This window comes from Rhinopithecus bieti, unplaced genomic scaffold, assembly GCF_001698545.2.
Source record: "Rhinopithecus bieti isolate Rb0 unplaced genomic scaffold, ASM169854v2 scaffold_23405, whole genome shotgun sequence".
In the NCBI taxonomy this organism is placed as follows: domain Eukaryota; kingdom Metazoa; phylum Chordata; class Mammalia; order Primates; family Cercopithecidae; genus Rhinopithecus; species Rhinopithecus bieti.
This window is the reverse complement of record NW_016811519.1, coordinates 731,602-758,427: the sequence shown is the minus strand read 5'-3', so window position 1 is coordinate 758,427 and position 26,826 is coordinate 731,602. Positions and strand designations below refer to the sequence as shown.

The 26,826-nt window shown below is 40.0% G+C and overlaps 1 protein-coding gene across 1 annotated transcript in view; it reads left to right on the top strand.

Annotated features, from left to right (window-relative positions):
• APAF1 (apoptotic peptidase activating factor 1) overlaps positions 1–26,826 on the top strand; it is a 97,941-nt gene that overhangs the window by 40,588 nt on the left and 30,527 nt on the right. The window contains 4 exon segments of the mRNA XM_017893956.1: positions 688–819; positions 4,855–4,980; positions 19,313–19,474; positions 23,789–23,917. Coding sequence (XP_017749445.1) covers positions 688–819; positions 4,855–4,980; positions 19,313–19,474; positions 23,789–23,917 — 549 coding nt within the window.

Here is a 26,826-nt window from a genome sequence, read left to right as displayed (position 1 = left end):
TAAGTGTTGATCCCGTTTACAGAAGAGGACACAGATTCAGAGATGAAGTCTCTTGTGCAAGCTTACATTAACTGGGAGCAGTAACAGGGTTGAAAGCTGGATTTCTCTCAGACTATAAAACCTTTATTTTTTTTCGCTAAGCAGTCTGCCTTTACTTATTTATATGGTACCTTGAAGTCCATGGAACACTTGTCATGTTCATTATCTCATTGGATATCTTAAATTGTGTAGGAGAGGTATAAATATCCCCATTTTACAGAACAGGGAACTGAGATGCAGGTAAGTTAGGGATTTGTGACACACAAGTCATAAGTGGTAGAGCCAGCTCTTGGGCTCAACCCTTCTGATCACAAGTCTGTTATGCCACCCTCTTTAAAGCACTTCTCTACCTGCTGTCATTCATATAAACATGTGAAATCTTGCCCTTAAGAAATGTCATGTGTTCGTGACACTCCAGTTATGCTATAGGTACATATATGTATATTTGCAAATAATTTTTTTAAACATTGAGGCAAAATATTGCCATATTTTAGAAAGGGGAGAAGTTTCATTAGCATCTTGTCCAACTAGGAAAATCTGCTATGACAGGATAAGATAGCATTTGCAAAGCAATGGACATCACTTTGCCCCTCTGTTCTCCCTTTGAAAATAATGGATATTTGTAAATTTTTTCTCTTTTCTCTTTAGATTTGGAATGCTGTGACCGGGGAACTAGTACACACCTATGATGAGCACTCAGAGCAAGTCAATTGCTGCCATTTCACCAACAGTAGTCATCATCTTCTCTTAGCCACTGGGTCAAATGACTGCTTCCTCAAAGTAAGTGTGGATATTGAGAATTATGTAGATAAATTTGATAGGTACATCAGAGTATCTCCTTTGATCTTCTTATGTATCTTACTATTAGGACTTTCTGGTCACAGTGATAGAAACTACAATAATATATTAGCTGAAGCAAAACAAAATAGTTTAAAAATATTTTATTGGCTCATGTAACTGAAAAGTCTAGAGGGAGCATAGCATGGCTTCAGGCATAGCTGACTCCAAATGCTTAAACTGTGTTCTCAGGCTCTACCTCCCTTTCCATTTCCAGACTCTTGCCTTCCCTTGTGTTGGTTCAGGCATGCTTTTTATGTGACAAAAAATGTGGCTACCTTATAGTTCACAATCACAGAGTAAGAGAAATGCGCTGTTTCCTAGAACCCGTAGATCTAATTTTAGAGAGACTTTATTTGACTCAGTTTGGCTTACATGCTCGTCGCTAGGGTAACCCCAGTGGACAGTAGGATGAAACCCTTGGATTGTCCAAGGGTCACAAGTTTAGTTATATGGAAGTGGGACAAATGAGTGAGGTCAACTCTACTTGAATCGTAAATGGAGCTTAATTCAAAAGAGAGGTTCTGTTATCGCAGAGAGGAGGGAAAAGGTGCTGGTGGGAAAGATAACACCAATGAAAACCAAAAATAGAAATTCATTCTACATATGCTTGATAATGTTTGATTGTATCTTTTTTTCCTCTTAAGTGGATAAAGATAGCTAGATTACCTTTTCCGGGATCCCAGAAAGATCTGCTAACTTTTTTTGAATTGTTTTCAAACCTTTCTTCCTTGATGTCATACTGTCTTTGCAATTGAACGTGATATTTTTGAGAGACGTAGTAAAAGACATTTCAGTTTGGAAAACTTCATAGACTCTTATGTTTTGACATTTAAATAAATTATTAGAAAATTATCTTTAGAAAGTCCTGAAACAGTTAGTGAAAATTGCCCTCTCCATCCCCTGTTCAGGAAGCTAAATTTTATTTATTTATTTATTTTTCAGAAGAAAAAATTACACAGAAGGTCAGTGTGTATAAAGCTTGTTGCTCTGGCTGAATAGGACCTGCATTTCTCCTTGACTCTCTCTTCCTCCCTTTTTCCCTCTCCTCTGTCTCTCTCTCCCTTTATTCCTTTCCCTCCCTGTCACCCTCTTTACCTTTCTTTTCTCTCCTCCTCCCTCTCTTCTTTCTTCTCCTCCTCCTCCCTCCTCCCTCCCCTTCCTTTCTCATTCTCTCTCATTCCCTTTCATCTCTAACCTCTCCCCACCACATAGTGCTCTTTAGGCATTTTTTTTTTGAGACGGAGTCTCGCTCTGTCGCCCAGGCTGGAGTGCAGTGGCACGATCTCGGCTCACTTCAAGCTCCGCCTCCCGGGTTCACGCCATTCTCCTGCCTCAGCCTCCTGAGTAGCGGGGACTACAGGCGCCCGCCACCGCGCCAGGCTAATTTTTTGTATTTTTAGTAGAGACAGAGTTTCACCTTGGTCTTGATCTCCTGACCTTGTGATCCGCCCGCCTCGGCCTCCCAGAGTGCTGGGATTACAGGCGTGAGCCACCGCGCCCAGCCTCTTTAGGCATATTTATGTTTATAGAATCCCAAGGACCCTGCAGAGCGCAATTTGAAAACATTGGATTGGACCAAAATTACAGAGTAATGTAGTAACATAAAATTATATCACAGTTATAGTTCACTTTTACTCAAAAAAACTTGGCCCTATTTGAATAAATGTACTGCTAAAAAAACTAAGACTGTTATACTATTTATGACTAATTTTTGATGTTGCTTTTGGCATTTTGTAGGTTGAGGAAGTCCATATTTCCTTTTCAATATAGGAATAAAACCTCTGCCATGTGGGAGGGGGTTATTGGTTAGTAAACCGTTTTAATTAAGGACAAGGTTTACTTTAAGATGTGCCATACTATCTGTATTACCATAAGGACTATTAGGATGCGTTTCTTGTGATTCTTGAGCAGAGAAAAGCCGGTGAAAATATGTAATTCTGAAGCTGCCTTCATGTAACTTGCCTTATCTGAAGAATTGAGTTTATCTGAAGAATTGCGTTTATCTGGGACTGGGATAAAGGAGCCAAGGATAGAAGTGGACATGAGGAACAGGATGTATCTCACTTACTAATCATTTCCAAATAATTTTTGCCAAAATTAACATCTGGGAATAATTGATTTCTTCTTCTGGGTTTAATCTTATTAGCATAAATCACCAGAGATGACTATAATCCCTTTTATTTGCATTTTTTATAATTTCCAAACCTACCCAAAGGGAGGAAACATAATATAAACCCCTGTGGTATCCATCATTTAGTTTCAACAGTGATTAATATTTTGTCAATCTTATTTTATAAATACTCCTCCCCCTTTTTTTTGGATGGCATCTTGCTCTGTTGCTTGGCTGGAGTGCAGTGGCACGATCTCGGCTCACTGCAATCTCTGCCTCCTGGGTTCAGGTGATTCCCCTGCCTCAGCCTCCTGAGTAGCTGGGACTACAGGGGCTGTGCCACCATGCCCAGCTAATTTTTTGTATTTTAATAGAGATGGGGTTTCATCATGTTGGCCAGGATGGTCTCAATCTCCTGATCTTGTGGTCCACCTGCCTCAGCCTCCCAAAGTGCTGGGATTACAGGTGTGAGCCACCACACACAGCTTATAAACTCCTCCACTTTTTTGAATAGAGTCTCTCTCTATCACCCAGGCTGGAGTGCAGTGGAGCGATTACAGCTAATTACAACCTCTGCCTCCTGGGTTCAAGCAATTCTTATGCCTCAGCCTCCCGAGTAGCTGGGATTACAGGTGTGGGCACCACTCCCAGCTAATTTTTTTTGTTTTTTTTTTTTTTGAGACAGAGTCTCGCTCTGTCGCCCAGGCTGGAGTGCAGTGGCCGGATCTCAGCTCACTGCAAGCTCCGCCTCCTGGGTTTACGCCATTCTCCTGCCTCAGCCTCCTGAGTAGCTGGGACTGCAGACGCCCGCCACCGCGCCCGGCTAATTTTTTGTATTTTTAGTAGAGACGGGGTTTCACTGTGGTCTCGATCTCCTGACCTTGTGATCCGCCCGCCTCGGCCTCCCAAAGTGCGTATTTTTAGTAGAGATGGGGTTTCGCTGTGTTGGTCAGGCTGGTCTTGAACTCCTGACCTCAGGTGATCCGCCCACCTCAGCCTCCCAAAGTGCTGGGATTACAGGGGTGAGCCACCATGTCCAGCCTGAATAGAGGATTTTACAGCAAATCCTAAATGTCATTTCACCCAAAATACTTAGGCATGCATCTCAGAGATCTTTAATATAAATATTATGTTTATTATCATACCATACTATTATCACACCTAACATAATAAAATATAGTTTTGTAATACACCTGGTTCATGTTCACTTATTCCATTTTCTCAAAACATGCATTTCTGTCACGTTTATTGGAATCAGAATCCAAACAAACTTCATGTAACATTTGTTTTGCCTCTTAAGTCTCTTTTATTCTATTAAAGTTCCTTTTTTCCTCTGCCTGCTTTCTTATAATATTGATTTATTAGAGCAGTTTAGTCATTTGTCCCGTGGAATGTGCCACATTTTGGATTTGGTTAATTGCTTCCTGGAGGTGGTACTTGACTTGCTCCACCATTTTTAGGGTTGGATAACCTAACATTAAAAAATATGGAAGTAGTTTATATTATATATTACTTACTCTGGCTTTTTGTAACTGTGTAAAATAATGATGATTCTAAACCACTCCATTAAAATAAGTAGTAGTTGTTTAGGTAGTTATTTAGTACTCAGCCTAAAAACCTCGGTGAGCCCTTGAGTCCCTTAGTAGATTTACATGTTGATCTAAAGGCTGCCCCATTGCTTGTTAATCAGAAGTTCATTTTTGTGTTTGATACTTTTGTGTTTGATATGTTTGTGTTACTGTGGATTAAACATCATTCTGTAGCCAAAAAGCTTAAATGAGAGAAAAGGAAGAACTTCACATGATTTCTGATGTTTCCCCACTCAATACTAGTTGTTTATTTATATTTTTTTCTTTCACAAATAGCTCTGGGATTTGAATCAAAAAGAATGTCGAAATACCATGTTTGGTCATACAGATTCAGTTAATCACTGCAGATTTTCACCAGATGATAAGCTTTTGGCTAGTTGCTCAGCTGATGGAACCTTAAAGGTATGCTTTTGTACACTATTAAAATAGGTTATATTTTATGGAAAGTCTTAAGATTTGGTTATAGAAATAGGTTTCTGTTTTTTTCACATTTCTACAGAAAGAGCCTGTTTCTTTCAACTTCCAGGAGCATATTTAGTTTAACTGTAATTGCTTATCCTAACGATTGTTTATGAATGGTGTATAACCTAATGCTTAAAGTTCTATAATGTAGGCTGGGCGTGGTGGCTCACGCCTGTAATCCCAGCACTTTGGGAGGCTGAGGTGGGTGGATCACAAGGTCAGGAGTTCAAGATCAGCCTGGCCAAGATGGTGAAACTATACTAAAAATACAAGAATTAGCTGGGTGTGGTGGCGAGCACCTGTAATCCCAGCTACTTGGGAGGCTGAGGCAGAAAATTGCTTGAACCCGGGAGACGGAGGTTGCAGTGAGCTGAGATCATACCACTCCACTCCAGCCTGGGTGACAGAGTGAGACTCCATCTCAAAAAAATAAATAAATAAAAGTTCTGTAATGTAGAATTTTTATTCTTGTAATTTGAATTCTTAAATTTTAAGTGTACATTTTGTTTCAAGCATATGTTCATAAAATATTTTGAGATCTGCTTTAGTTTATTTTGTGCTTCTATAATTTATGTTGTGCTTCTATAAACTGTGAGTAATTTATAAAGATTGGAGATTTATTTTTTACAGTTCTGGGGGAGAGGGCACCAGCAGAAAGGGAGAGAGTGAGGAGGGGGCTGAACTTACCCATTTAACAGGAACCTAGATAATAGCATTAATCCATTCATGAGGGTAGCACCCTCGTGACCTAACCACTTTTGAAGGTCCCATCTCTCAATATTTGCATCGGGGATTAAGTTTTTAACACATGAACTTTGGGGGACACATTTAAACCACAGCAAGATCTATGGGTCAGGTTTGTAAAGGATCTGTTTTTTGTTTGTTTTGTTTTGTTTTGAGACAGAGTCTCACTCTGTTGCCAAGGCTGGAGTATAATGGCATGATCTCGGCTCACTGCAACCTCTCCCTCCTGGGTTCAAGTGATTCTCATGCCTCAGCCTCCCGAGTAGCTAGGAGTACAGGCGCCTGCCACCAAGCCTGGCTAATTTTTGTATTTTTAGTAGAGATGGAGTTTCACCATATTGGCCAGGCTGGGGACCTGTTTTTACTTATAATTTATTCATTCTACCTTTTATGTTACGACTTTCTTGTTTCTGAGAAGCCACAAGGTAGGAAAAATGCAAGAGTTAGGGGAAAAAAGCTTATTCAGCCTTCTGAAATTTATAGCCCTAAAAAAATGAAATAATTCTTTCTCAAATCCTCACCTTCTCCAATAAGATTCCTAATTCCACTTTATTATTCCTGTCTCTACTGTCTCCTGTTTATTGACTGTCCTTTCTTTGGTCTTAAGATCAACCCATCTTTGATGTTGTTGTCTCTTGGTCTACATTATTCCCTCTTGTTATGTAGTAGTTGCTCTAGTTCAGGCTGTTGTCTGCTTATGCCTGATAGCAACCATCTAAGATGCATTCTCCATCTCTTCTTATCTAAGTTCAGAGATACTAGAATAACCTTCTACCACTGTTTTCTTTCTTTTCTTTTTCTTCTGGAGACAGGGTCTCTTTCACCCAGGCTGGAGTGCAGTGGTGCCGTCATGGCTCACTGCAGCCTTCACTGCCTGGTCTCAAGCAATCCTCATACTTCAGCCTCTCAAGTAACTGGAGCCATAGGCATTTGCCATCACACCTGGCTAATTTTTTAATTTTTATTTTTTAAGAGACAGGATCTCACTATGTTACCCATGCTTGTCTCCAACTCCTGGGCTCAAGCAATCCCAGAGTGTTGGGATTATAGGCGTGAGCCACTAAGCCTAGCCTACCACTATTTTCTTTTCTTTTCTTTTTTTTTGAAACAGGGTCTTATTCTATTGTCTAGGCTGGAGTGCAATGACGTGATCACGGCCCACCACAGTCTTTGTCTCCTGGGCTTAGATGATCCTCCCACCTCAGCCTCTTGAGTAGCTGGGATGGCAAGTGCCTGCTACCATGCCCAGCTAATTTTTTGTATTTTTAGTACAGATGGGGTTTTGCCCATGTTTCCCAGGCTGGTCTCAGACTCCTGGGCTCAAGTAGTCTGCCTGCCTTGGCCTCCTGAAGTGCTCAGATTATAGGAGTGAGCCACTGCATCTGGCCCTACCACTATTTTCAACATAAATTATGCCATAGTATAAACTGTAGGAAACGCAGACTCACTGGGATCGCTTGTAAGGTTCTTCACCTTTCATCATTCTGCCACATCCTTTCCTGTCAAGTTTGTTTTTTCTAACCCCTATACCTTAATTGTCTGTTTTGGGCAAGGTGTTTTATTTCAGCTACTGTCCCTGTATGTGTTTCTTGGGATGTTTCTTATGTGTGCCCCTGTAGCTTTTCTTAGGATGTTTTTTGTCTTCGATTTCACTTGCCATATTTTTTAACGCCCCTCAAAACTTTATGCAAAGCCTTTTGTGTGAGGGTGTGTGTGTGTGTGTGTGGGTGTGTGTGTGAGAAAGTGTGTCTGTGTGTGTGTGAGAGACAGGGTCTTACTTTGTCACCCCGGCTGGAGTGCAGTGGTCTGGGCTAACTAGAGTGATCCTCCTGCCTCAGCCTCCTGAGTAGCTGGGACTTCAGGCATGTACAACAACGCCTGGCTAATTTTGTTTAATTTTTGTAGAGATGGGATCTCCCTGTGTTACCCAGGCTGGCCTTGAACTCCTAAGCTCAAGCGATCCTCTCACTTTGGTCTTCCAAAGTGCTGGGATCGCAGACATGAGCCACCACACCTGGCCTGCAAAGCATTCTTCAGAAAGTGTTCTCTTATAGCATCCATCTGTTTGGTTCTGAGTACATATATCTATCTATATGTATAGGTAGAAACTGCTTGATTTGTCTTCTGATTTCCACTTACAAATGTGTTGTAATGTTCAGTCATTTTAACGTGTCTTCTGTTTCTTTGATAAGGTTGAATATAGGTTTATGATCTGCAGGGAACTTGTCATTTTTTTGTTGTATTATACCTTTCTTTGTAACTCACAGTACAGAATTGTAGTCATGTATTCAGTAAATTTTCTTGACTACATGTTTTCTAGGAAAATACTTAAACACTCCTGGGCACTATTTTGTTTGTTAGACTCTCTAGGGAAGGAGATTCAGTAATGCTACTAACTCATAAGAAAGGTAAACTGTTTTGATTCTGATACTCTGGTTGAATCTTTGATCTTGCTTTGCTGATGGAAGATAACTGTTTTTGTATAAATTACTCCAGGGTATCTAGGAACTCTTTCTGGGTAGAATTCTACTTTGTAGAGTTTAGCTAGCTGTTAGTGGGTGCTGGGAGCATTCTTGGGTAGAATATTCTGGTAAATGGATTTTGGCCTCTATGCTGTATCTTATCTGCTTCTTCCTTTAGGATAATCCATGTTGTGGGAGTTTTTTCAGAATACTCGTGGATGGATTTAGGCAGCCCTCTTTTCATTTTGTCAGCGTATTATTTCTTGGTTTTTACTCAGTGAAAGATTTCAGAAGAAGGCATTTTATGTTTTAAGTTTTCCTTTCATCTTATCTCCTTTGCTAATTCCAAGTTCTGGGAAGATTGCATTATCCTTAGCATTTTTGCCATTATTACTAGGTTGCCAAATGTTCAAGAAAGCTGTAAAACCAGGCCATTTATATGTTCTACAAATATAAGTTGTACAGCTCAGCTGGGCCTTATTTGCTGCGGAATTATGGTCTGTTCATCCCTAATTTGTTTGCTTTTCTACTAGTGCCTATCCTAATCCTTTTTCTGCTGTTCTTAAGCCCCTAACCCTTTTATTCTATGGCAATAATGTTGCCTCATACCCATTCAAAGGATTAAAACCATCCACCAAGAGTCCACTATCATAAGCCCCTCAAAATTGCTGTAAAAGCCTCTGCTCCCTCTGTTTTTTCTCATAACAGTGTCCAAAAAATCCTGTACTTGGGCCGGACGTGGCGGCTCATGCCTGTAATCCCAGCACTTTGGGAGGCCAGGGTGAGCGGATCATGAGGTCAGGAGTTCGAAACCAGCCTGGCCAACATGGTGAAACCTGGTCTCTACTAAAAATACAAAAATTAGCTGGGGGTGATGGCGCCACCTGTAGTCCCAGCTACTCGAGAGGCTGAGGCAAGAGAGTCGCTTGAACCTGGGAGGTGGAGGTTGCAGTGAGCCGAGATTGTGCCACTGCACTCCAGCCTGGGTGACAGAGTGAGACTTTGTCTTGAAAAAAAATAGAAAAAATCCTGTACTTGTACCTACTGTTCCTCCCTTTCCTTCTTTTCCTGGCACCTTGTTTCATTTGTTGTTTCCTCTCTATGTTGCTTCTTCAGATTTTTCTTCTTTTTTGAATTATTTTCCACAGCCTACAAATGTTCTTTGGCCTTCCTGAGCCTTATAAAACCAAAAAATGTGGCCGGGCGCAGTGGCTTACGCCTGTAATCCCAGCACATTTGGAGGCCGAGGCGGGTGGATCACGAGGTCAGGAGATCGAGACCATCTTGGCTAACACGGTGAAACCTCGTCTCTACTAAAGAAAAAATACAAAAAATTACCTGGGCGTGGTAGCGGGTGCCTGCAGTCCCAGCTACTCGGGAGACTGAGGCAGGAGAATGGCATGAACCTGGGAGGCGGAGCTTGCAGTGAGCAGAGACTGGGCACCACTGCACTCCAGCCTGGGTGACAGAGCGAGACTCGTCTCAAAAAAAAAAATAAAAATAAATAAAAAAATAAAAAACCCAAAAAACCAAAAGGTGAAAACCTTTGATTCTTCCTTGATTGTATTGTTCTTTAAAGTTGTCATTCTGTTTTTCTCTTTTCCTTCATGACTGGGCTTCTTAAATCATTATTTGCCTCTGTTTCCTGACTACCCACTCACTACTTAACCATTTTTTAACCTGGTTTCATCTTCCATGTATTCCCTTAAATGTAAAAATCTAGTTTTATTTTCAGTTTCAGTTTTTTTTTTTGGTAGTCTGAGGCCCTCTGGAATAGTGTGAAATCTGATATTTTTCTTTATCTGATTCTCGTTATTTTTGTTGTATTACTATTGGTCAAGCCTCCAATGACCACCTAGTTTTTTTTTTTTTGGAACTATCCTCATTTTACATCAATGTTTTATTCTTTCTCTTAGCTCTGTGATCCCTTCGTTAACTATCTTCCCTGACCATTACAATGTAGCTGTTCCTGCAGCATCTAACCTTGGCTACCACTTCTATCACCACTCTTCCATCCCAGTTCATTCAGTCTCATGACTTCAACTCTCATCCTTTCAGGTATGTCATCTGCAGCCCTCATTTTATGTGCTGTGTCCTTCATTCCTAACTTTCTGCTAGTTGTTTGTCACTTAAGTAACATACCATACCTCAAAGTTATTGTGCTCCAAACTGAGTTAATTATTCTCTTCTCGAACATGACCTACTTTTTATGTTTCATGTTTTTTTTTTTTTGAGATGGAGTCTCGCTCTGTCACCCAGGCTGGAGTGCAGTGGCGCGATCTCGGCTCACTGTAAGCTCCGCCTCCCGGGTTCATGCCTTTCTCCTGCCTCAGCCTCCTGAGTAGCTGGGATTACAGGCGCCCGCCACCACACCCAGCTATTTTTTTTTGTATTTTTAATAGAGACGGGGTTTCACCGTGTTAGCCAGGATGGTCTTGATCTCCTGACCTCATGATCCGCCCGCCTCGGCCTCCCAAGGTGCTGGGATGACAGGCGTGAGCCACTGGGCCCGGCCCATGTTTCATAATTAAAAAAAAAAATTCAACTTTTATTTAGATTCAGGGGTACATGTGCAGGTTTGTTACGTGAGTATATTGCGTCATGCTGATGCTGAAGGTTTGGGTACAACTGATCCTGTCATCCAGATAGCATAGTACCCAGTAGGTGCCTCATTCCCCCTCTCCCCAACTCTAGTAGTCCCCAACATTTATTGTTATCTTTATGTCTTTGTGTACCCAATGTTTAGCTCTGGCTTAAAGTGAGAACATGTAGTATTTGGTTTTCTGTTCCTGCATTAATTTGCTTAGGATAATGGCCTCCAACTGCATCCATGTTGCTGGAAAGGTCATTATTTTATTCTTTATGGCTGTGTTGTATCCCATGGTGTATATGTACCATATTTTCTTTAACCTTCCTTTGATGGACACCTAGGTTGATTCCATGTCTTTGCTATTGTGAATAGTGCTGCAGTGAATATACAAGTGCATGTGTCTTTTTGGTAGAATGATTTATTTTCCTTTGGGTATATACCCAGTAATGGGATTGCTGGGTTGAATGGTAGTTCTATTTTAAGTTCTTTGAGAAATCTCCAAACTGCTTTACAAAGTCACTGAACAAATTTACATTCCCACCAGCAGTGTATAAGCATTCTCTTTTCTCTGCAGCCTCCCTGGCATCTTTTAGTTTTTGACTAAAACAAAAAATACATATATAAAAAATACATAAATATATAAACATATAAAAATATACATAGTAAATATATATATACATATATATACATACATACACACACACACACACACATATATATATATAATTTTTTTTTTTTTAAATGGAGATGGGATTGTGCCCTCTTGCTCAGGCTGTTCTCAAACTATGGGCTTAAGTGATCTTCCCACCTCAACCTTCCAAAATACTGGGACTACAGATGTGACCCACCACATTCAGCCATTTTTTGACTTTTTAATAATAACCATTCTGACTGGAGTGTGATGGTGGTATCTCACTGTGGTTTTGATTTGCATTTCGCTGATGATTAGTGATGTGGAACATTTTTTTCATGTGCTTGTTGACCGCTTGTATGTCTTCTTTTAAGAAGTGTCTGTTCATGTCCTTTGCTCACTTTTTAGTGGTGGTGTTTTTTGCTTGTTGAATTGTTTTAAGTTCCTTACAGATTCTGGATAGTAGACCTTTGTCAGATGCATAGTTTGTGAATATTTTCTCCTATTCTGTAAGGTGTCTGTTTACTCTGTTGATCATTTCTTTTTCTATCCAGAAGCTCTTTCATTTAAGTAGGTCCCACTTGTCAATTTTTGTTTCTGTTGCATTTGCTTTTGAATACTTAAGCATAAATTCTTTGCTAAGGTTGATACTCAGAATGGTGTTTGCTAGGTTTAGTTTGAGGTCTTACATATAAATCTTTAATCTTTCTTGGGTTAATTTTTGTATATGGTGAAATATAAGGTACAGTTTCATTCTTCTGTATATGGGTAGCCAGTTATCTCAACACCATTGATTGAAGAGGGAGTCTTTCCTTGGTTGCTTATTTTTGTCAGCTTGGTTGAAGATCAGATAGTTGTAGGTGTGTGGCTTTATTTTTGGGTTCCCTGCCCTGTTCCATTGGTCTATGTGTCTGTTTTTCTACCAGTACCATGCTGTTTTGCTTGTTGTAGCCTTGTAATATGGTTTCAGGTATGGTAATGTGATGCCTCTGGCTTCGTTCTTTTTGCTTAGAATTGCTTTGGTTATTTGGACCCTTTTTGATTCTAAATGAATTTTAGATATTTTTTTCTAAATCTGTGATAAATAACGTTGCTAGTTTGATAGGAATAGTGTTGAACCTGTAGATTGTTTTGGATAGTATGGCCATGTTAATGATATTGATTGTTCCAGTCACGAGCATGGAATATTTTTCCATTTGTTTAGGTCATGCATGATTTCTTTTAGCAATGTTTTATAGTTCTCCCTGTAGAGATCTTTCACTTCCTTGGTTAGATGTATTCCTGGGTATTTTATTTTTTTTTGTGTGGCTACTGTAAATGGGATTGTGTTCTTGATTTGGCTCTCAGCTTGAATGTTATGGATGTACAGAAGTGCTACTGATTTTTGTTTTTTTTCTTAAATAGAAAGAAGGTCTTACTGTGTTGGCCAGGCTGGTCTCAAACTCCTGGCCTCAAGTGATCCTTTGGCCTCAGCCTCCCAAAGTGCTGGGCGTACCGGCATGAACCACTGTGCCTGGCTAACTGATTTTTGTACACTGATTTTGATTAGAACAGTGTTCAGGGTTTACATCATTGTAACTAATCACAATTGAGTCATGTAGTATGAATTTTTTTCCCTCTCTTATTAGCTTTCTGTTTTCCCTGGGGTTAATAAGTTTTTTCATTTGTTTAGTCTTTAAATGTGCTTATCTTCAAACTCTGTCTTGTTAACTTGCTCCTTAAGTGATTCAAACTTACCAGGCATTTTATAAGTCTTTTCTTGGAAACAACATTTTTGGAAGGTTCTGTCTTGCTCCATTCTGATCGGTAATGGTAATACTATTCCCAGAGTCCAGCTGCCATCCTGAGATCTTCCTTACCATCATCCTAGGGATTCCTTTTGCTTTTCTCTTAAGTTGGAACCCTTGTTTTTTAGTTTTTTTTTTTGTCCTCTTTCTTGGCTTACTTTCTCAGCTTGGTGGAGAATCTCCTCTAGCTTCCTAAGAAAGAATCTATGGGAAGTACATTTTTAAGGTGTCTTTATTATAATGTCTAAAGATGTCTCTGTTTTTCACTTGCTGATTTGCTTAAGTTCCTTATGAATTCTGGATATTAGACCTTTGTTGGATGCATAGTTTTTAACAAGGCCAACAAAAGCAATGGGAGAGAGGACTGTCTCTTCAATAAATGGTGCTGGGATAACTGGCTAGCCATATTCAGAAGAATGAAACTAGACCCTTACCTTTTACCACATATAAAAGTTAAAGATAGATAAAAAATTTAAATATATGACCTCAAGCTATTAAAATCCTAGAAGAAAACCTAGGAAATACCCTTCTTGACATCAGTCTTGGCAAATAATTTTTGGCCAAGTCCTCAAAAGCAATTGCTAGAAAAACAAACTTTGACAAGTGGAACCTAACTAAATGAAAGCTTCTGCACAGCAAAAGAAACCGTCAACAGAGTAAACTGCCTACAGAATGGTGGCTTCTTTCAATTTGGAAACTTATCCTTCGGTCCTGGCGTTTCTTTGAATTATTTGATTTCTTCCTATTTTCTCTTTCTGGAATACTTGTGTTTCTGGATCAAAATTTTTTTCCTCTCATTCCTTCTTTTGTCCATTTGCCCTACTTTTGAAACATTTCTTTAGCTTTATTTTTCTGTCTTTCTATTGAGTTTTAAATTTCTGCTACCATATTTTTAAGTATTCATTCTTGTGATCAGTTGCTTTTAAATATTATTCTGTTCTTGTTTCATGGATGCAGCATCGCATCTTTTATCTTTTTATGGCCATTAGTAATAAGGTTTTTTTTTTGAAGTTTTCATATTCCTGTGTAATAGATATTTTTCTATTTGTTGGTTTTGGTTTCTGTTTGGATTTTAGACATAGGTATATCTTAGCTATCTGATCCTTTGCTATCTGCTCATATTTAAGAATACATCACCAACAAGTTGATTGGGAATTGTGAACTTTTAAGTTGTGGTTTTCCTATGGGTTATCTGTTTTTATCATGAACTCTTTTTTTTTTTTTTTTTTTAAGATAGTCTTAGTGTGTCGCCCAGGCTGGAGTGCTGTGGTGACATCTTGGCTTGCTGCAAGATGGTGAAGTTTTGATGTCAAAGTCTTTATATCTTTTGTCTTGAACTGGTTGGGTGTCTAGAGTAAAAATTTTCTTTTCTCTTTTTTCTTTTTCTTGTCTTTTTTTTTTTCCCCTCCCAAGATGGAGTCTTGCTCTGTTGCCCAGGCTGGAGTACAGTGGCGCAATCTCGGCTCACCGCAACCTCTACCCTTTTGGGTTCAAGCAGTTCTTCTGTCTCAGCCTCCCAAGTAGCTGGGATTACAGGCATGTACCACCACACCCGGCTCATTTTTGTGTTTTTAGTAGAGATGGGGTTTCACCATGTTGGCCAGGCTCGTCTTGAACCCCTGACCTCATGATCCACCTTCCTTGGCCTCCCAAAGTGCTGGGATTACAGGTGTGAGCCACTGCGCCCAACTCCCCTCCTTTTTTTTGAGACAGGATCTCACTCTGTCACACAAGGCTGGAGCACTGGAGTGCAGTGGTGTGACTGCAGCTCACTGCAGCCTCAACCTCCTAGACTCAAGTGATCCTCCCACCTTAGCCTCTTGAGGAGCTGGGACTACAGGTGTGTACCACCATGCTTGGCTAGTAGAAATTTTAATCTTCTATTTGTAGGATATGACTCTGGCCAGTTCTGAGATGATATCTGGGCAGAGATCTCAACATGTAGAAAATAGACTTTCTCTTAATTTCCCTGTTTTCAAGTGACCCTTCTCTCAACTGTGTAGGGTATAGAATAGCCTTGTATTCTGCCAGAGTAGGGACATAGGCCCCCTGGGTTGCAGAGTGGAGGGAGGAGATTTCAACGGACTTTTAAAGATTCCTCTTGACTTAGCTTCACCTTTATCAGAAGGTACTGGGTGTCAGCACTTCTGAGTCTTTTTGGAGGACTTAGCTTCACCTTTTTCAGAAGGTACTGGGTGCCAGCACTTCCTGAGTCTTTTCGGAGTTCTGTGGGGTTATTGGGCTGCTTGGATTTCCCCACTGCAGGCTCAGAATTTATTTCTAGGAGTCTGCCTATTACTTGCCTTTCTGCTTTCTAGACTTGGTGATTTTGTTGCTGCTGTCTCTTTCTCCATTTTCCTTTGCTGTGTGGATTATGCCTAGAGAGAAAAATTCCCATTACTATTGTTTGCCTGAGTTTTGGGAGAGTTTGGAAATTGTCTTTGTCTGTTCTCTGTTTTCTGTAACACAATACCTGAGACTGGGTAATTTATAAAGAAAAGGGGTTTACTTGGCTCATGATTCTGATGGCCGGAAATTCCAGGATTGGGCAGCTGCACCTGATGAGGGCTTTGGGCTGCTTCCACTCATGATGGAAAGGGGAAGGGAAGTGGGCGTGTGCAAAGATATCATATTAAAAGAGAGGATTGAAGATAGCGAAACCCAGGAAGCCAGACTGTTTTCTTTCTTTTTTTTTTTTTGAGACGGAGTCTGGCTCTGTCGCCCAGGCTGGAGTGCAGTGGCCGGATCTCAGCTCACTGCAAGCTCCGCCTTCCGGGTTTACGCCATTCTCCTGCTTCAGCCTCCCGAGTAGCTGGGACTACAGGCACCCGCCACCTCGCCCGACTAGTTTTTTTTTTTTTTTTTGTATTTTTTAGTAGAGACAGGGTTTCACCGTATTAGCCAGGATGGTCTCGATCTCCTGACCTCGTGATCCGCCCGTCTCGGCCTCCCAAAGTGCTGGGATTACAGGCTTGAGCCACCGCGTCTGGCCCCAGACTGTTTTCAACAACCCGCACTCTTGAGAACTAATCCATTCCCAGAGAACTCACCCCAGTGGGAAGGCATTAGAAGGCATTCATCTGTTTATGAGGGATCCACCCCCATGACTCAGACACCTCCCATCAATCCCTACTTCCCAACACTGCCACAGTGGGGATCAAATTTTCGAGTCTGGGTCAGGATAAATAAACCATCTCCAAACCATAGCAGAGCTGTATGTGTTCTGTCTGCATCTTTAACACCTGAACCCTATTTCTTTCAGCAACACTATTGTCTGTACTTGCTTGTGCTTGAAACTTGGGAGTGATCTGTCTTTTTGTTTGTTTGTTTGTAGAGATGGGGTTTCACCATGTTGCCCAGGTTGGTCTTGAATTCCTGGGCTCAAGTGTTCTGCTTGCCTCAGCCTCCCAAGGTGCTAGGATTACAGGAATGAGCCACTGTACCCTGCCGGGAGTAATCAGTCTTTTCATTTAACATGTATTTATTGAATACTTAGTGTGTGCCAGATACTGTACTAGGCATTTGGATTTTAAACACTAAAAAAGAAAAAGTATACTTCCTGGCTGTTCTGAACTGTTCAGAATCAAGTTGGGGAGAACATAAGTGAATAGATGAACCATGAAAATGATAAAAGTATGAAGACGGTGCTCTGAGAGCAGTTAAGGACTCTGTTGGGGAAGGGTTCACATACCTGATGCTACAACCAGATTGAACTTGTTCTTCTTTTTCATTGTCTTTGTTTTCTCATTTTGTACTTTAGCTTATGCTGATCACTTGGAATAGGCTCTAGGCCCTGGAGTGTTCCCCTGTCTTTTTGATGTTGACATTCTCTGTCTTAAGTTGGTATAAGATTGGCTAATCTCAGGGAGTAGAGTGAGGTGGCTACCTCCTGTACAAAGTGTTCCCTCAAGCCCTCAGCTTGCATACAGCCTTCCCACTGTGCTATACCTTTTCCTTTCAAATGACACGTGACATATTTTGTATTTAAGTTATTTATGTGCTTGTCTTACTTCCCTTACTGGCCTGTCAATTCCTTGAGGGTAGTATCTGTATCTGATTCATTTATATAGTCTCTAAAAGTGACTAGCATAGCGTTTAATATATGTGTTAAAGATGATAAACCCTTGCTGTGTCACTTGAAGTCAAACTAAGACGTCTTCAAACTCGGACACTTTTTAAAAAGTTGTCATTTGACAGGGACAGGAGTTTGATTTCCATATTCATGTATGAGTATCAAAATGTGATTGTGGCGCACAGAGCACTCGCAGCAGGGGACAGACACTGCTGCACTCTTGGTGAGAACTGCCCATGTTTGTGGTGGCTTTCCCACAGTGCTGTTAAGTCTGTCAGTATCATTGGTTTGTTCACACTGATACAATGACAGGTAGTAAGCAGAGGTCCTGCAAAATGATGTTAGATAACAGCATTTCAAGGTCAAAGTCTCCTGAAAGCTTTTACCTTTTGAGAGGATGAAAACTGTAAAATTATGTCCTGCCCCAAATGGCTGTATAACTTTTTAAGCGTTTTATAGGGTAGCATGTTGATAAGCATGTGCTTTTCAGGCTGTGAGATGAACTATTTTAAAATGCGAGTTCTATTTAAAAATTGCCGTTTAAAGCACGCAAAGGCATGGGGTTCACAGGGACCCTGGATACAGTGCAGCGACTTGCTCAGAATGAAATGCTGGTATTAGTTTATGTGATCCCTCAATATGTGGGATTTCATCACTGCTTGATAGAAGCCGAAGTCAGGTCCAGAAACACATGCAGTTTAGACATGTATAATCAAGTTGGATTGTGCTACTTTTATTTTTCTTTTTAAAATTCAGGCAGTAGTTGCTTTTCTTTTCTTTTGTTTTAAAAAATTTTTTTAAATGGAAAACAAAACAAAACAGATGAGGTCTCACTATGTTGCCCAGGCTGGTCTTGAACTCCTGGGCTCAAGTGATCCTCCCACCTTGGCTTCCCAAAGTGCTGGGATTACAGGTGTGAACCACTGTACCCAGCCTGATTTTCGTATTAATAGGGAAACTGATTTCTCGTATATTCAGGATGATGTAACTGAAGGTTCAGGCATTTATGTTTATTATTATTATTATTTTTTCTTTAGTATCAGGGAAGGCTGTTTTAGCACCTGCCGTCTCTTTTGCATTACCCAGATTACCGCAGTTGTTGCAAGTAGAAAAGTTTTGGTTTTGGCCATGTTTCTTAGTATATATAATACTTCTTTTTACTCAAGAGATTTGAAAATGTACCTGGCCAGACAAATTAGGTTTTACCTGGGAGTTATGCTTTGGAAGCTGACTTAAAGTCTGAGAAGCAGCTTTCTCCCCGCACCCCCATCCTTCTCCATGGCCAACCTTTGGTTTGGGCATGGGCAGTCATTATCACTCTGTGAGGCCGAGATGCTGCTCATGGCCCAGAAGAGTGAAAGTGGATCTTCTTGAAGGCCTTTGTCTGTTGTTCTATTCAAGTGGTCCTACTAGTGAGCAAAGTTTATGGTATTTTGTATCTCATTCCTCAGGATCCAGTTAGTTTTATAGCCCTATCTAGCCCTGCCAAGCACACAAAGAGTCTTGCTTGTCCCTGTTTTCAGAGACTTCCTTATGTCTCTGAATGCTCTGCTAGGTCACGACCTAACTTGGACTGGGTCCTGTGTAGTCTTCCTGCTGTTAGTGGTAGGTTTGGGAAGCACACTTCATTCCTGGCACAGCAGAGGGCAGCAGTGGCAAGTCGTGAGTCTCTTCATCTTACCACCTTTCTTCCACTTGTGTCCTTACTGTCAACATGTAATTTTTAGCCCCCACACCATGCAAGACTCTTAACTTTTATTTAATTTTACGTTCTGCATTTTGGGCAGTGCTTCTAATTTTTTCTTTTAAGAACATGATAATGAAAATGGAGATCTTAATTTAAAACCTTACAAAAGTCATTCATAGGTAAAATAATTCATCAACTGAAGTGAATAAGTTTATGTGGCATTTAATTCAGAAAGAATTCTAGAGGTGTGATTTTAGAGTAAAACAAACTTTTTCTTTTTTTATTACTTTAATTCAAAGCTTTGGGATGTGACATCAGCAAACGAGAGGAAAAGCTTTAATGTGAAACAGTTCTTCCTAAATTCAGAGGACCCTCAAGAGGATATGGAAGTGATAGTGAAGTGTTGTTCGTGGTTTGCTGATGGTGCAAGGATAATGGTGGCAGCAAAAAATAAAATCTTTGTAAGTACTTTAAAAAGCCAACTTCAGTCTGATTTAAAGAAAGTTAAAATTTCTATTCATTTTTGCATTTTACAATGTTTATTGATAAAAATAAAGTCAGTTGTGTGATTTTGGGCAGTCTTCCTAACCTGTCATGGTTCTTTGGAACTGTGCTCCATGAGATAAGGATGGCGTTGTGAGGAAAGGTCTCCATGGTTACACCATTTGGGAAATATGTTTTGTATTGCTTTCCCTTATTAGGCACACGGTGTGAACTAACATATTCAGGGCCCCAGGAAGTCCTATATTACAATTTATGCCATCGAATCCAGTGTTCCTCAAATGTATTTAAAATGTATTTAAAACATAGAATGCTTTCTGAATTACTCCTTTTTTTTCTTCAATTTCAATTACATTGGTTTAGGTGATTTTTCAAAGTGCTTTCTTACACCTACAATTTTATGATTTGATGACTCTGATAGAAATGCTCATCAATGACTGAACAAGGTTGTGAAATTTTTATAAAGTAACTGAGGAAAATATGAAAAAAGTAAATAAGAAAATGCTTTGCTTTTCTTCCCCATGTCTAACAGTAGCTTATATTTGTGGTATTCAGAGTGCTCTCACATATAATTTCTTTTGATGTAAGTATTCAAGAAGCAGCAGGTTACAGTAGCCCTATGATAATAATGAGGCAGCTGAGGTTCAGAGCAGCCAAATAATTTGTCCAAAGTTACATTGTGATTGGGAGAGCCAGATCTTCTGATTCATGGCTCAGTTACATTCTGATCTAATAGTGATTTCAAAATACTTGAATGAGGGATATTACTGTTTTAAAGAGCATAATTGAAATATAGAATATGGTTATATAAGGGATCATGTATATGATTGTTATTGATCTAGTGCTGCAATCCTTGGTGTTGATTGCTTATGAGTTTGTACCCCTTTAGCAGAAAACTAAGAGGAAAAATATCTCCCTTTAAGTTAAAATCTGTAAGAACAAAAAAGGAACCATTGCATTTGCAAGACTTGAAGATTAAAACTTTTTTTATTGTGATAAAATGCATATAATGGAAAATTTGCCATTTTAACCACCTGAAAATGTACATTTCAGTGGCATTAAATTCACAATGCTGTGTAACCATTACCACTACATATTTCCAAAACTTTTTCATCACCCTAAACAGAAGCTTTGTAACCATGAAGTAATAACTCCTCTTTCCCCTCTCTTGCTAGATCTTTGTAACCTCTAATGTAATCTGTGAATTTGCCTAGGTATTTCATATAAGTGGAATCATATAATATCAGTTCTTTTGTGTCTGACTCATTTCATTGAGCATGTTTTCAAGGTTCATTCATGTTGTAGCATGTATCAGAACAGTATTTCCTCTTATGGCTGAATAATACTCCATTGTATGTATATATCACATTTTGTTCATCCATTCATCTGTTGATGGACACTTGGTTTGTTTCCACGTTTTGGCTACTCTGAATAATGCTGCAACATTGGTGTACAAATATCTATTTGAGCCTTGTGTGTATACCTAGGAGTGGAATTACTGGGTCATATGGTAATTCTTTATTTAGTTTTCTGAGGAACCACTAGATTTTTCCACAGCAGCTGCACCATTTTACATTCCACTAGCAATGTTCGAGGGTTTCAATTTCTCCACATCCTTGATAAAACTTATTGTTCATTTTTAAAATTATACCTATCCTAGTAGGTGTGAAGTGGTTTCTCCTTGTGGTTTGATTTGTGTTTTCCCAATTACCAGTGATGCTGAACAAAAGATAACTTTTTAAAAGATTTTAAGAGACCTGTTCTAGTGAGAGGAAAATAATTTTATATTACATGAAATGCCCTGTTTTAAAAATCTGTACAGCAGTTCCCTGTTTTACCATGCTAAAAGAAAACCACCCAAAGGTGTTCCTTAACTGCATGTAGATCCTGATTTCTTACCCTTGGTCTTTCCTTCCTCCTCCTATTATTTCTTTCCAATTCCTGTGTGAGTCTACTCCTGTTGTTAGGTCTTTTTTCTTTTACTATTCCATAATTGGGACAACTGCCTATTCCACATTTGCCAAGTTTCCTCGATCACTGTCAGCCACTAATTTTTAAAAAAATGACCTGTCCTGGGAAGCATTTTAAATCTAATTTCCTGCCCTGTGTTTTTGGCCTCCAGCACTATGCTGCCTACCATATGTGCATGCTTGCAGGGACTATGCATTCACTAAACATTTTAATAGCTCCCACTGGAAGCTTTTTTGTTTCTTTCTAAGGTCTATGTCTTAATCTTAAATCACTATACTGTATCAATACATGTAGTAAATACAAATCATCTTATTTGGCAAAAACTTTGGAAGAGTATATTCAGCATTTATAAGTCTTAAAAATTGAAGAAACTGTGGCTGGGCGCAGTGACTCACACCTATAATCCCAGCGCTTTGGGAGGCCAAGGTGGGCGGATCACCTGAGGTCGGGAGTTCGAGACCAGCCTAACCAACATGGGGGACACCCCGTCTCTACTAAAAATAAAAAAATTAGCTGGGCGTGGTGGTGCATGCCTGTAATCCCAGCTACTTGGGAAGCTGAGGCAGGAGAATTGCTTGAACCCAGGAGGTGGAGGTTGTGGTGAGCCGAGATGGTGCCAAGTCGAGATTGCGCCATTGCACTCCAGCCTGGGCAACAAGAGTGGAAGTCTGTCTCAAAAAAAAAAAAAGAAAAAAAAATGGAAGAAACTTGGATTACTCAAAAGTAGCTTTTTGGGGTTCAAAACAGGAAAATGATGTAGTTCTAGAGATAAAATAGAAATGATTTGAGCTAATTTTTTTATTTTTTTTATTGTTAGACAAACTCGCCTTATATTATTTTGATATTTTTCATTTATGAGTATTCATTGTCTCCCTTTGAATAAACAGGCATAGGAGAACTACTCTGTATATTAATTGGGCCGTCCTATTCTTTATTCCACAAAAACTTTTATGTCCTCTTAGGCTTAGCTTGAGGCTCATCTGTGATGAATTTCTTTTATAGAAAGTATTGTTTTTAGGCATGGGCAAGGACTTCATGTCTAAAACACCAAAAGCAATGGGCAACAAAAGCCAAAATTGACAAATGGGATTCTAATTAAACTAAAGAGCTTCTGCGCAGCAAAAGAACACTACCATCAGTAGTGAACAGACCAACCCTACAGAATGGGAGAAAATTTTGCCATCTACCCATCTGACAAAGGGCCTACTATCCAGAACCAAAAAGAACTCAAACAAATTTACAAGAAAAAAACAACAACACCCATCCAAAAGTGGGCAAGGAGATGATACAGACATTTCTCAAAAGAAGAGCATTCAATACAGCCCAAACAGACACATGAAAAAATGCTCGTCATCACTGGCCCATCAAGAGAAATGGCAAACAAAACGCACAATGAGATACCATCTCACACCAGTAGAATGGCAATCATTAAAAATCTGGAAACAACAGTATTGGAGAGGATGTGGAGAAATAGGAACACTTTTACAAGTTGTGGGACTGTAAACTAGTTCAACATTATGGAAAACAATATGGCAATTCCTCAAGGATCCTAGAACTAAAATCCATATGACCCAGCCTCCTATTACGGGTATATACCCAAAGTATTTAAGTCATGCTGCTAAAAGACCATGCCAAGTATGTTTATTGCTCACTATTCACATAGCAAGACTTAGAATCAACCCAAATGTCCATCAGTGACAGACCTGGATTAAGAAATGTGGCACATATACATCCATGGAGATACTAAGCAGCACATAAAAAGATGAGTTCATGTCCTTTGAGGGACCCGGGGGGGGGAATCAGCTGGAAAACCATCATTCTCAGCAACTAGATCACAAGAACAGAAACCAAACACCGCATGTCTCATTCATAGGTGGGAATGAACAATGAGATCACTTGGACACAAGGAAGGGAAACATCCCACACACTGGGGCCTATTGTGGGAGTGGGAGGGGGAGGATGGCTTGGTAAGTTATACCTGATGAAATGAGGAGTTGATCGGTGCTGATGAGTTTGGGTGCAAGCACAACCAACGGGCACATGTATAACATATGTAAAAACTGCACTTTGTGCACATGTACCCTAGAACTTAAAGTATAATTAAAAAAAAATGTTTTAAGATGAGTAATATTTTTAAAGTATATGTATATTGATCTGTATTTTGTTTATGACTGTCAATAATTGTCCCAGTTATCAGTAATTGTCATATTTTTTCAGGACTTATATTTGAAATGGGAGGATATTAGAATAGCTTATCTCTTAAAGTATTTTACCTTCATAGGTATCTCTATTTATGTTGACAGCTTTTTGACATTCATACCAGTGGCCTATTGGGAGAAATCCACACGGGCCATCACAGCACCATCCAGTACTGTGACTTCTCCCCGCAAAACCATTTGGCAGTGGTTGCTTTGTCCCAGTACTGTGTAGAGGTGAGTAGTTGAATTTATTCTGTGAAGCCTGGGTTTCCAGAGATCAAAGGATGACAGAGAATGGGCAGCTTAGACCATTAACTGCTGAGGAGCCTTGCTTGAGAAATTGTAGAGTATTTTCTTTACAGCCTAATGACCTCTAACTTTGGGATATTAAACCACATAGCCAGCTTTATTATTTTAACAGTGATTACAGACTTGATTTGACAGTATGACAGGGAATTCAGCAAGCATTTGCTGAATGCCTAAGATGTGCCAGGAACTGGGAAAACAATGGAATGACTGCTGGTCATGAAACATGACATCTCTTACCCAGTATAGATATGTGGCATTTCTTAAACAGTATAGGCACAGACTCTTTTTTTCTTAAAAGAGGTGGTGAGAGATGAGTCCAGTTCAGATTTCTTAGATCATTGGGTAGGATAAGATAGGATGTTCATTGCCAGGCACTAATGAATAAAATAACTCATATAAATTACTTTTTTATAATTTTGTACTTACCTGTTTTATGTTCAGAATGTATACCTAGCTGGCCTTGGAAGAATTCCACCCAGTGAATTGCTGTATTAGTTTTTTCATAAAGTAGTGAATTATTTTTTTCCTTCAAAGATGGATTAGTGCTTTTTTTTTGTTTTTTTTTTAATAGAGATGGGGTTCTCACTGTGTTGCCCAGGCTAGTCTTGAACTCTTGGCCTCAAGCAATACTCCCGCCTTGGCCTCCCAAAATGCTGGGATTACAAGTGTCTCACCATGCCTGGCCAAAGATAGATTAGCTTTTCCAAGCTTTCTTACTCTTCATTCCTTAGGTTGGTTTTTACCACCAGGTAGTTTGAAACCCCTTGAGATCACAGTTCCAAGAAGATGGGTATGGGCCTTTTGGAAAATAGGGAAGTTCACTTGGTTCACAGGCTCCTCATCAAGGGAGCCATGACTACTGCAAGCACTTCTTCAGTGTTCTCTGCTTACTTAGCAAATTTTAGTGAGTTTGCCAGCCTTGCCCATTACTGTGAAGGTGTTGGGGGAAAGTTGCTAAGCTGTAGCCCTTCATCATGGAGGCACAGGTGAGAGTGAGGGCATGAGCTCCATAGGCTTCTCCTAATTCTTGGTGCAGCAGTGCATGTGACACTGAAGAACTTCCCTGCTGAGACTCTTCCCATTGCACACAGAGGCAGGGAGTGTGAAAAAGCTCTAGTCCTGTCCGAAGCAGTGGGAAGAAGTGGGGTGCTGTGGGCAGTGTTTTCTTGGGCAGAGGCTTTGAATTTGAAGTGTTTTGTGTTATTTTGTTTTTGAGACAGAGTCTCTCTCTGTCACCCAGGCAGGAGTGTAGTGTTGTAATCTTGACTCACTGCAACCTCCACCTCCCGGGTTCAAGCTGTTCTCTTGCCTTAGCCTTCCAAGTAACTGGGATTACAGGTGCCCACCAGCACGTCTGGCTAATTTTTTTTGTATTGTTTTTGTATTTTTAGTGGAGATGGTGTTTCATGTTGGCCAGGGTGGTCTCAAACTCCTGACCTCAAGTGACCCACTTGCCTCAGCCTCCCAAAGTGCCGGGGTTTATTGGGTTTTAGATCTCCTAGGAGATCGTGAACCTTATGTGTAGATCCTCAAGGTAAATGTGGAGTGTTTGTTAGGATTTTTAGAAACAGTACTAAGTAGCAACCCCTCTTTCAGCCTTTCCTGTCACTTCTAAAGTCCTTACCCTCTGCCATCCTTAGCAATCTCCAGGAAACAATGAAACAGTATCCTCCCTCTTGAAATATAGGGACTCAGTTCTGGAGGCTCTGAGTGACAAAGAAATGATGGGAGAGAGATGGGGAGAAGAAAGTGGGAAGAGAGGGGAGGATTCTCAAGGGAGATTTTCAGTTTCTTAAGAGAGATCTTCAGTTGTGGAACCACTTTCATTTTTGGCCTTTAGCTCTTTATATCCCAGCTTGACTCTAGAGAAAAGGCAGAGAAAATTTCATACAATTAGTTCATAACCATAGAACTCACTGAATGAAAACCAGTCACTGGGCCTATAATGAGGTACTTGTTTTGTCCATGCTAGTTCTGAAATGATAAAGTGGTTTTGTAATTTAAAGTGTGATGAGAGGAACTCAGTCACATATGGTACTTCATTAGACTTGAATATATTAGAGTAATTTACAGCAGAACCCAGGACAAAATACCAGGCTGCTGGTAGACATGGTAATAAGCATGAATAACAAGAGAAATGTGTACATGTTACAATTATTGTGTTAATTTATTGTAGGTTTTACAGTCAGTTGAAATGAAGGTTAGATGACAGTATTAGTGGAAAAGAATCTGAATATGGAAGCTGCTTATGTTCATCCTATTATTTTTTGGATTGATTTTTTTTAAGTGATAAAGTATTTGCATGATTCCAAAGTCAAAGTTTTATAATGAGTTATATTCAGAGAAGTCTTGCTTTCATCCCTATCCCTTCGCCTCTCTCTCCCTCCTTCCCTGCATATGTAACTATTTTCTGTTATTGGTTTAACTGTCCAATATTTCTTGCATATATAAGCAGATATCTATTGGCATATATATATATCCATACCTGTATCCTTCTATATGTTCTTGTACATATTTTTCCATCTCATATAAAAGATAGTACTGTGGCCGGGCGCGGTGGCTCAAGCCTGTAATCCCAGCACTTTGGGAGGCCGAGACGGGCGGATCACGAGGTCAGGAGATCGACTTCATCCTGGCTAACACGGTGAAACCCCGTCTCTACTAAAAAATACAAAAAACTAGCCGGGTGATGTGGCGGGCGCCTGTAGTCCCAGCTACGTGGGAGGCTGAGGCAGGAGAATGGCATGAACCCAGGAGGTGGAGCTTGCAGTGAGCTGAGATCCAGCCACTGCACTCCAGCCTGGGCGACAGAGCGAGACTCCGTCTCAAAAAAA